Source organism: Gallinula chloropus (genome assembly GCF_964237585.1).
Source record: "Gallinula chloropus genome assembly, chromosome: 22".
Classification (NCBI taxonomy): Eukaryota; Metazoa; Chordata; class Aves; order Gruiformes; family Rallidae; genus Gallinula; species Gallinula chloropus.
In genome coordinates, this window is record NC_140107.1 from 7,191,166 (window position 1) to 7,202,306 (window position 11,141).

General features: G+C 66.3%; 1 protein-coding gene across 1 annotated transcript; it reads left to right on the forward strand.

Annotated features, from left to right (window-relative positions):
- Positions 1–3,372: 3,372 nt before the first annotated feature.
- Positions 3,373–10,793, forward strand: E2F2 (E2F transcription factor 2; the record flags this gene model as incomplete). Its single annotated transcript, XM_084274143.1, has 6 exons — positions 3,373–3,657; positions 8,760–8,847; positions 9,246–9,465; positions 9,583–9,753; positions 9,910–10,024; positions 10,308–10,793. The coding sequence occupies 6 exons, from the start codon at positions 3,373–3,375 to the stop codon at positions 10,791–10,793; spliced, it is 1,365 nt and encodes a 454-aa protein (XP_084130269.1).
- Between the last annotated feature and the right edge of the window lie 348 nt (positions 10,794–11,141).

An 11,141-nucleotide genomic window follows, 5' to 3' on the forward strand; every position in this document is an offset into this window, starting at 1 on the left:
CTGGGTGTTGGGCTGTGTCAGCAGAGAAACCTGGCTCTCTATCAACAAAACCTGGGGCCGTGTGGGTCTGTGAGCTCCCTCTGTGCCTCAGTTTCCCCATTGGTATAGAGGGAAGTGACTGCAGCTGCAGTAGACAAACTGGGACAGAGAGGGGTTCTGCTGGGATAACTGGGAAAGGCCCGAGGTGATACTGGCCCAGCCTGGCTCTGGGAGTTCGGGGACATGTCCCTTGTCCCCTCACCCTTCCCTGGCTGCACCGGGGCAGCTCTGAAGCCACCAGCATCCTTCTGGTTTCAAACAGGAGCCAGGCCAGTTTGGGGAGCTGCGTCCCCATTATCCTCTCTCTGCCTCCACAGCGCTTCTCTGGTCCCCCCCTTCCCCCCCCCCCTTTCTACCCCTCCGCCTTTCTGGGGAGAAGCGGTGACGTCAGAGGGAAGCGTGACGTCACCCCCCCCCGCGGGGTGGTTCGGGAGGTCGCGCTGCAGCACCACGGCCCCTGCACAGGGGCGAGGGGACGCGGCCATCGCCCCGCAGCCGCGGCTCGCTGCTGCCGTCCCCCGGGGAGAGGAGGAAGAGCGCGGATTCCTCCCGGCCCCGCCGCGCTGCCGCCCCGCGCCCGCGGGAGGGACGGGACCTCCTCCACAGCCCCCCCCCCCCGCCCCCCCGCCCCGGGACCAGGCTGCTGCCAGGGCAGTTGTGCCCCCCCACCCCCACCCCGTGCAGCCCCCGCCTCCCTGGGGGTGTTCCTGGGGGGGTGAGGGGGTGCACTTTGCACCCACCAGCAGCATTCGAAGGCCGGGATTGCCACCCCCAGAGCGCTGGACTCTGGGCTCCTCTGGTGACGGGAGGAGGGTTGGGATGGGCTGGACCTTTCGCTTAGCCCTTGGAGGAGGGGCTGGTGGAAAGGCACGGCTGGAGAGCCCAGAGAAGGCTTATTCAGCAGCTACTGGGGGGAAGGATGCTCCCGACTCCTCATTCAGCAGGTGCTGGGGGAAGGATGCTCCTGACTCCTCATTCAGCAGGTGCTGGGGGAAGGATGCTCCTGACTCCTCATTCAGCAGGTGCTGGGGGAAGGATGCTCCTGACTCCTCATTCAGCAGCTACTGGGGGAAGGATGCTCCTGACTCTTCATTCAGCAGGTACTGGGGGAAGGATGCTCCTGACTCCTCATTCAGCAGGTATGGGGGGAAGGATGCTCCTGACTCCTTATTCAGCAGGTACTGGGGGAAGGATGCTCCTGACTCCTTATTCAGCAGGTACTGGGGGAAGGATGCTCCTGACTCCTCATTCAGCAGGTACTGGGGGGAAGGATGCTCCTGACTCCTTATTCAGCAGGTACTGGGGGAAGGATGCTCCTGACTCCCCATCTGGCTGCGCCCCTCAGCACAGTGGATGAGGTGAGGACCATGGTGTCCAACACCTCATGGCAGCACAAGGTGGCTCAGCAGAAGCTGTTCTACCCCACCTCCTCTGCAGCCCTCACCCCAGCGAGGTGACACTGGTCAAGTGTGGGGACACCATCTCCACTTTTCTCCAAGCTGGAGGAGGTAAGGCCGTGACCCATCAGCACCAGTCCCTGCAGCCAAGGCCCTCCTGCTACCCCAATGATGTCCCTGTCCCGAGGGTCACCCTGAAGCCAGCCCAAGGCAGTGAAGTGGCACTGATTTATCCACTATGCTGGGAGCGGCGTTGTCTCTGTGCACTGACATGGAGATGGCAGTTGCCTTCTCCCCGTAGGGAGGAGATGGAGGTCTGGGTGAGTGGAGCTGCCAAGCCCAGCCGTGCTGCTGGCAGAGGGACAGGGTGTCCAGCCGGGCCGTGGCTTTGCTGCTGCCAGGCTTTGTGTTCTGCCTCAGAGCCCAGCACAGTGGGAGGCCCGTGGCTGGCCCGGGTCAGAGGCGCCTGGCAAAGTTCTGTGTGTCCTCCCCCGAGCTGAGTTGGAGTCCGGAGGTCTGGTGGCCATCCTCATCCACAGCACGAGGCAGTGGTGCTGGTGTGTCCGTTTGTCTGTCTGCCTATCCTCTAGGAAGCTTCTTTGGAAGAAAGTCCATCTCTGCAGATGAACGTCCCCATCCCAGACCTGGGTGTGAAGCTGCCTTATGCTGGAGAGGAGAATGGCAGAGAGGAGGAGGGTGGGGGGTGTGTGTGTGTGATACTGATGGAGAACCAGGAGATGGTGAGGAACTGACTGCCGTGGCTCTGCAGCCTCAGCAGGATTAAACTGTGGCTCAGCTCAGCAGCTCTGGTGGCCTTTTACTGGTCCCAGTAAGTCTCGGAGTTGCCCTTGCCCAGGGATTCATCTTTGCCTCCGTGCTTTCTGCCACTGCTGCACCCTGAAATACTCCGTGGGCCAAATGGGGAGCCCGTACCCCCTCCTCTCCATCCCCTCTGCCAGGCAGACCTGGTGCACCCCAGGGACATGTGGTGGGTGGCCGATGGCTGGAACTGGGCACAGTGGGTGGTGAGCTGGCTAAACTGGTGTGACTGAACCAGGGCACCGACCTGTTCACACCGAATCTGAGGGTGTCCCCCTCAGCAGTGCCCACCCCTGCCTGCTCCCTGCCCTTGCCGCGGGGGGGGGGGGAGCAGGAAGGGGGGGGTGCTGCTGGCAGACAGGCTCTGCCTGGAGCACCCCAAAAGGGTTTGTCCCCCAAACAGACGCACCCCCCGCAGCCCAGCTGGCCGCAGATGGAGGTGGGGGGCGGTCACAGCCCCAAACTGGAGCCCAGCGGGCTTGGGGAGGGGGGGGGGCGCCCTAAATAATCAACCCCAGCCGGGATCCCCACCCCAGTGACCCCGCCCCATCCCGGGTCAGGCCACGCCCCCCTGATTTGCATACAGGGCGCCGCCCCCCTCGCCTCTCGGCGGCCCCTTTAAGGCCCCTCCCGGCGCGGCGCCGAGTGGGGGGGCGGGGCTGCGGCGCTGGCAGCCAATCAGCGCGCGGCGCTGCCCGCGGGAAATCCGAATTTCGCGGGACGCGTTTGGCGGCAAAAAAAAAAAAAGAGAAAGAGAAGGAAAAAAAAAAGAAAAAAAAAACAACCAAAAAAAAAGGAGCGATCGGGGCCGAACGCGATCGGGCGGGAGAGGAACCGGGGCCGGGGCCACCCGGGCCAGGGGGCACCGGGCGAGGGGCCGCGCCCCGGGCAGGCGGGGCGCAGGCGGCTTTTCCCGCCCGGTCCTGGCGCCGCCGCCGCGGGTTCTCTGCAGGGTTTTTGGGGTGTCCCTGGGTGCCGGCGGGTGTCAGCGGCCGGCGCTGCCCCGCAATGCCGCCGCTGAGGCCCTGACGCCCCGTCCTCTCCGCCTTGGCTGCGGAAGCGCCGGGCGCTTCTGCACCCCCTCCCCCGGCCTGGGCTTCTCGGAAAGGACTTTGCAATGCTGCGGCTCCCCAGGGGAGTGTCCCCCGCCCCGGCGAGGGGGGGCGTTTCCCTCCCGCTCCCCCCTCCTCCCCACCACCCGAAGAAGGTCATGTCGGTGATGGGCTCCGTGGAGAGGGGGGTTTCCAGCTTGGGTAGCCCCTCGCTACCTGCCGGTTGCTTCGCCCAAGCCTACACGCCGGCGGCTGTCAGCGTCTCCGCTCCGCGGGAGGGGTGTCTCTATGCCACCCCCCAGAGCCCCCAGCTCAGGACTCTGCGCTCGGCCTCGGCGGGACGGCTGCCGGTAAGGTGTCTGCCCCGCGACCCCTCCCTGGGCACCGCTCCGGTGGGGCGAGGGGCTTGGGGGGCTCGGTGCGGGGGGGGGGGGGGGGCAGGGTGCACGCTGCCCTCCCTTTGCAGGCTTTCTGCAGCTGATTTTGGGGGGGGGGTCTGCGGCTCCCTCGGGCGGCTCCCGGGGGGTGGTGGTGGGGGGGTGAGGTTGGAAATCACAAGTCGCGGTGCGATGGCTCGAACGTTTCTCAACTTCCCCTCGCCCGGCGCTGCCCGCAGAGCTCCGGCTTCCGCCGGGCCCGCCCGGCCTCGGCCTCCCGCCCCGGCAGCCGGAGGGCTCGGGCCGTGCCCCACACCGGCCCTGCGAGGCCCTTCGCGGGCTCCTTCCGCGCCGGGGAGCCGAGGGCCGGGCTCGGGCCTCCGCGGGCGGGGGTACCGCCGCCTCCCCCGCGTTAGGGCTGCACCCCCGGGGTGACCCGTCCCCGGGCAGGTGGGGGTGGGGGTGGGGGGGTGGGGGGGGGTTCAGCGCTGCTGCCCGAGCTTGGTTCCTGCCTGCGGGTGCAGCGGAGCTCGCAAGGCCTTTTTTTGGGGGGTGAATTTAAAGCCATCCCCACCCCCCCGTGGGACACCCCGAGGCTCTGAACCAGGGGGCCCTGATGCTGGGAGCCGTGCTGGGCTGGTGTGGGGAAGGGGCTGCTTGTCCCAGCCGTGTCCCTGTCACCCAGCCCAGGGCTGGGGCCGTGTCCCTGTCCCCCAGGGCCGGGCTGTGCTCGCAGAGCCCATCACCCCTGGATGGGGAAGCCGAGGCCTGGGCTGGGCGCTGGCGCCGTGGTCGGCATCAGGGTGTGCGGGTGGCTCTGCCAGCCCATGTCTCCTCCTGGAGAGCCCCTGCCGAGCCCCCAGCCGCTCGGCCCCGCTGGCAGCTGGCATTTAATTCCTGCCACCCCAGCCCGGGCGCGTGTCCAGCCCTCACTGTGAGCCTCTGTTCTCCCTGGGTCCTGGGAGGGATCCCAGACCCCGCTAACTTGGGTTTCGTTTTTTCAAGGGTTGATTTATTTATTCATTCCCCTCCTTTCCCCTGGTCCCTGATGCTCGGTGCCAGCTGGGGACAGCGCTGTGGCTGGGGGAGAGGAGGTGTCTGTGCTTCCCCCCTCTGTGCCGCCCCTGCGGAGCTGGCTGGGGCCATGGTGAGCCCTGTCCCGGGGGGCTCCAGGGCCACCTGTCTCCTCCTCGGCCTCTTTGTCTCTGAACTGTGTGAGATGCTGCATCCTGCACTCGCCAGGGGCTGTTGTGTAGGGAGAGACCCCTGCTGCTGCCCCCTCCCCTAAAGACAGTACCCTTTCCCTTGCTACAGAGCTGGTTTTGGGCTAATGGCCTCTTTGGCAGTATCACCATCATCATCATCACCCATGCCAGGGCCCAGCTAGGAGACACTCGGGGTGTTCCTGCTCACGGCTGTGCCCTGAATGGGGTCTGCGAGGGGCTCAGGGGGTGCTTTGGGAACGCAAAGTCCTCCTGCATCCCCCTTGGTGGCTGACAAGCAGTGTCCCCTCTGCCTCCATCCCATCCCCTGACGTCGTGACCCCATTCCTGGCGCTGGAGACGCCGATTTCCAACCCTGGGGTGACATCGCAGCCCTGGCAGCTGGGGCTCCCCCCACCCCACACCCCGTTTATGGGCACAACCTTTGTGTGCAGATCCGGGGCAATCAGATAATGAGCGTTTCCTCCCAATTCCCGGCCAGGGCAATTGCAGCCGCTCCCACCTGCACACGGGGTTTGCGCCGTTTAAATGATCCAGGGTCACCTGGTCCAGCTGGGGGGAGCCCATCACCCCGCTCCTGCCAGAGGAAAGCAGGATGGGTCATCTCAGGGGCCACAAAAAGTCTCTGGTTTCCCTCAGTCCCTGATTTGAGTATCTTGGAGTGGGTAAATATGTGCTCCCTCCCCCGAAAAGGAGTATTTTGGAGTGGTTTTCGCCTGTGCCAATCCCACCCTGAGCATTTGCGTTGCTCCTGGGCTTGTGGGATCTCTCCAGGGCGTTAGGGCTGCTAAGGAGTCCCAGAGAGAGCGATGTCTCTGCTGTGAGGCCCCAGCTCTGGCTCTCCCTCCCTCCTCTGTGCTGGGTAAAGGGCGTTCAGAGTCCACTGAGGATTCAGGGTGAGCTGGCACAGCCGAGCCACCCGTGCAAAGAGCACCCAGGGCAGCAGGAGGGTGGCAGCCCCCATGGGTGCTGGGCTGGAGCCCTCTCCCCCCCTGCTCAGCACCACCCTGGATCCCAGGGGGTAACTCAGGGTGATCTCGGCCTCCTCTGATCCCACTGAGGGATCCCCTGCATGGGCGGGGGGGGGGAATTTTGGGGATGCAGGGGGCTGAGGGGATGTTGGGATGGGTGGGAAAATGTCATCCTTGTCCTGTCCTGGCGCCCTTGGAGGGGCTTTTTCTGGCTCTGGCTTTACAGCCCCCAGCTCCTCTGCGCTGGGCAACATCTCCAGCCAGGAATGTCTCCAGCCAGGCCTTTTCCATTGGTGCTGGGACGGGGCTGCTGGAGGGGATGGAGATTCCAGCTGTGTCTCAGAGTGGTACCCAGGGTGGGGGGTACTGCCCTTCCCCCCAGAGCAGGGTGAAGTGTCCCTGTTCTGGGTGTGGGGCTGGTGTCAGCCAGGAGCTGAAAGCTCCCCTCACCCCCCCCAACCCCCCCCAAATCTGGGATTTCTGCATTCCCCTGTGCCCCACTAGCCCATATCCATACCAAAAGGTGGGGGTGGCTGCACCTGGGGGGACTGATCCAGCAGTCCCTTGGCACGGGCAGTGTCCCTGGTGTGATGGCACCATCGAGGGGTGCCCCATGCTCCCCCCCCCCCAGTGCCCATCCCCGGGTGATGTGTTCCCACGCCCTGGAGGGGGGTGGCTGGGCTGGCACAGGAAGGTAGGGGGGGGGGTGCAGGAGGGCAGGGCCCGGGCAAGCCTGGAGAAGGCAGCGGGTGCTGTTGAAAGGCAGCGTTGGCAGGAGGAGCCTGCCGTGGCCCCCCGGGGGAGAGGGCTGCTCTGATGCTTGGGCTGGGCGCAGGGTGTAGCCCCTGGCGCCAGGGCTGGGCCGAGGGCTGCTTGGCAGGCAGAGCTGGCAGGGGGCCCGGCTCCCCCCCCCACCCCCTCAGTCCCCCCAGCAGTCTCCTGCCTTCACCCTGGGGTGGGGGTCAAGTCTCCTCCGCAGCATCCTATTGGGGTGTAGCTGGTGTGTCACCCCCTGTCTTGGGAAGCGACGGCTGAGACCTGGCAAGTAGAGTGGGGAGGGGGGTGTCTTGGTCTTGGGGTTTGGTCTCTGCCTCCCCCCATCTGCTCTGGTCCGTCCCTTCCCCTCCCCAGGGCGCTGGGAGCCCCTCGCCGTGCCACGCTCAGCTGTCGTGTGCCTAATCCTGCCTGGCTGGGGGGGGGGGCAGCAGCTGGGACACAGGAGGGACCCCCTTGTTCATTGTCCCTGGCTGGTGTGTCCCAGCACCGTGGGGTCCTGACCCTGCTCTCCAAACTGCATGTGGGGGAGCAGAGCAGGGGTTCCCCTTTGTCCCCTCTTGCACGTGGGGAGGGGAGACCACCTTGGTGGCTGTGGCTGGGGGGGCTGGGGGAGGTAGGGAGGTGGCTGGGGATGCCAGGACCTGCCCTGTGTTGCTCATGTGCCTCAGTTTCCCCATTGCTTGGCCAGATGGGGTGCAGCTGACCCCCCCCTCAGCGATGGGGACACACAGGTGGCCATGACTACCAGTGTCTGGAGAAGCAAGGGTCTGCCAGCAGAAAGGGGGGGGGGGGGGGCAGGATGATCCCCCCCCCTCCCACTCCCCCAGCGTCCTAAATCGTGCTGGCAGATGTGTTGGGGTCTGATCCGGGGCAGGTGTTTCCCATGCGCTCGGCATTAACCGTTGGGGTGCCGGCAGCTCGGGGGCAGATCCGGGGGCGCGGGGCTGGGGATGGAGGCGCCTTCGCTGGGGAAAAACCTGCTCGGGGAAGAGAGGGAGGGAACGGATTCCCACAGGAGCTTGGGACCGACCTGGCTCCCCGGGGGCGGGTGGGGGGGGGTGGAAAACAGCCCCCGGCATCTCTCCCGCCGGCCCCTTTGGGTGGGAATTGCCGCTGAGGTGCCCAACCCTTCCCCACAAAGTGGGGTGCGCTCCCCAGGGAGCCGCGCGGAGCCGGCACGGGGACCTGGGCACCATGCGGGATGTGCTGGGGGGGACCCTGTGGGACAGCCCGGCCTGGGAGCAGGTACTGGGGGGGTGTGGGATGGGGCTGGGGGCTGCTTTCTGCTGGGGATGTGAAGGGATTTGCACCGGCTGGGGGGGTGGTTTGCCGACACCCCCCTGGCTCTCTCCTCTCCGAGTGGTGCTGGAGGAAGGGGAGGGGTCTCTTGGGGGGTGATCTGAAGGAGCTGCTCGCCCAGGCGGGGGGGGACAGCATTTGAAGGACCCCGCACCCACCCCCCCCACATCTTGCCCCAGTTTCCCTCCAGCTGGGTGCACGTGTCCGGGTCCCCTGTGGGTCCCTGGGGGGCGGGGGGGGTGCTGAGCCCCGCCGGCCCCAGGTGTGCCCGTGGCAGCTGGGTGCCCTCGGCTGCCTCCAGCCGTACGAGGAGGGGGGGGGGGGGGAAGGGGAAGGGGGGGTGAAACCCTGCACCCCGACCAGCCGGCGTGCGGGGTGGGAGGGCGGGGATCCGGCCTGCGAGCTGCTGCGTTCCCAGGGCTCGGCCGGGGAGCTGTGCCAGGAGCTGGGGGCGAGGGGAAATCCCGGTGGGTTCCGCACGGCTGCCGGGGCAGCGCCCGGCCGGGCTGGGTGCTGTGCCGGGAGCCGGCAGGAAGCCATGGAGGGTATGGGGGGGGGGATGCCGGGACCCCCGTCTCCTTCCCACCCCGGCTTTCCCGGCTGCCCCGCGTCCTGCTGGGTGCAGAAAGGGTTTTGCAACCGGATGAGCCTCTTGCAAGGTCTCCCCTCCCCACACCACCCCCCCACACCCCCCCCCGGGCTGTGGCAGCCGGCACTGGGCCGATGCCCTGGGGAGAAGCGGGGGGGGGGGGGGGGGCTGGGGGGTGCCTGGCTCGGCCCTGATGAGGTTTCTCTCCTGCTCCAGGCCAAGAGGAAGCTGGACCTGGAGGGCCCCGAATTTCTCACACCCAAGGGGAAGGGCAGGACGCTGGCACATGTCCCCAGCCCCAGGAGTAAGTAGTGCTGGGGGGGGGGGGTCCTGTGGGGGGAGAGACCCCGTGGGTGGTGTGGGGACCGTGGGCTGCTCCCCAGCACCCCCTTGCTGCTGCTCAGCAGCTCTCCCAGCCAATTCAACGCAGGGTGTGGGCAGGAAACTCCCAGGGATGGGGGATGTGTGTGTGGGGGGGTTATTCCTGGGTTGTTTTTCCAGGAGATTGGGGATAATTTAGCATCACCTCCAGCCCCGTGTCACCTCCAGCCCCGTGTCACCTCCAGCCCCGTGTCACCTCCAGCCCCATATCACCTCCAGCCCCATGTCACCTCCGGCCCCGTGTCACCTCCAGCCCCGTGTCACCTCCAGCCCACGTCCCATGTTAAGGAGGGGATGGGGTTGTCTCTGCTTTCCCCACAGCCCCCAAGTCTCCTGGGGAGAAGACTCGCTACGACACCTCGCTGGGGCTGCTCACCAAGAAGTTCATCTGCTTGCTGAGCGAGTCTCCCGATGGTGTGGTGGATCTGAACCGGGCGGCCGAGGCGCTGGAGGTGCAGAAGCGCCGCATCTACGACATCACCAACGTGCTGGAGGGCATCCAGCTCATCCGCAAGAAGTCCAAGAACAACATCCAGTGGATGTAGGTGGCACTGGGGAGGGGGGGGGTGTGTGTGTGGTGGGGCAGGGTGGGGGGCAGGTGGTGGCCTGGGGGGCTGTGTGGGGTGTGCTGCTGCTCAGGTGCTGTCTCGGCTGGCAGGGGCACAGGGATCTTTGAGGATGTGGCGGTGACGGCGAAGCAGCAGGCGCTGCGGGGGGAGCTGGTTGAACTGGCCGGGATGGAGAGGACGCTGGACCAGCTGCTGCAGGACTGTGCCCTGCAGCTCCGGCAGGCAGCCGATGACGAAGCCAACCAGAGATATCCTTGCTGGTGGGGAGATGGGGAGGGAGGACAGGGGCTTGGGGACTCCTCTGGGCCCCTTCTCCTCCAGTGAGCTTCCTCCAGCCTGGGGGGGTGTGTGGAAGCCGCTGTGGGGATGGGTCCTGCTCGCAGCCCTGTTTTTTCCTATACACCCTCCCTGCCCACGCTGGCGTACGTCACCCACCAGGACCTCCGGGCCATCAGCACCTTCCAGGAGCAGACCTTGATCACTGTGAAGGCGCCACCGGAGACGCAGCTGGAGGTGTCAGACTTCAGCGAGGTGCGAGCAGGGCTGGGAACTGATTCCCCCCTCGGGGCTGGGCCGTGGGTGCTGCTGTGGGTGCTGTGGCAGCCCCACCATCCCTGGTAGATTCCTCTGGGGCATCCCAAGAGGGCAGCCCAGCGTGCCCCTGGGTGGTTTTGGGGTGTCTCCATGGGACTCCCTGACCTTCAGCTGGTCCCTTTAGGGGTTGCAGTGCCCAGTCTGGGCCCTGTGGGTGTTGGGGGCAGTGGGGTGGGGTATGGGTGCCCTTCTGAGCCTTTACCCGCCCCCCCCCCCCCAGGACAACTTCCAGTTCCACCTGAAGAGCACCAGTGGCCCCATCGAGGTGTACCTCTGCCCGGAGGAGGTCGCAGAGGAGAGCCCCACGAAGGACCACGGCCTCCCCTCCACCCCCACCTCCCCACGAGACCCCACCGTACCGCCTTCCCCACGGGACAGCCCTGGGCCAGCCCCACAGCCGCCCCACGCCATCCCCCAGAGCTGGGGGGACACAAGAACCCCCTCTTCACCCCCATCTCTGCCTCTCACTGTCCCAGGGGGGCCCAGCTCGCTGCTGGAGGTGGAGACTGGGCTCCTGGGCTCGCCCCAGCACCTCTTGCAGCAGACAGAGGACCAGCTGCCCTGTGCCCCCTTCCATTTGGACTCGGGACCCTTCGTCACCTTCTCGCCCCCCCTGGAACAGGATGACTACCTCTGGGGGCTGGAGGGCGAGGGTGTCAGTGACCTCTTCGAGGCGTACGACCTTGGGGACCTGCTGAAGCCCTGAGTCCCCCTGCCCCCCATTGCCTTGTCCCCCTCTCTGGTCACTTGTGTCCCGAGTGCGTGGGGTCTCTGCGGGCAGCTGGACCGTGTGTGGTGGGTTGGGGAGTGTTGAGTTTTCTGAGGGTGGTGATGGGGGGCTCATGTCTTCTGTCCCAGCACTAGCCATAAACCATGGGGCACTGGTGCTGATGCCCCCCACCATAATGCCCCACTGCCCTGGGGCTGCTGGCAGACTGGGGGTGCCTTTGGGGGTGCATGGGGTGAGGCTAGGGGCACCTCTGGGTGGCAGAGAAACCCCTGCCCAGACTGGGCCATGTAGGGGGGGGATGTCATGTTTTGGGACTACTCCAGT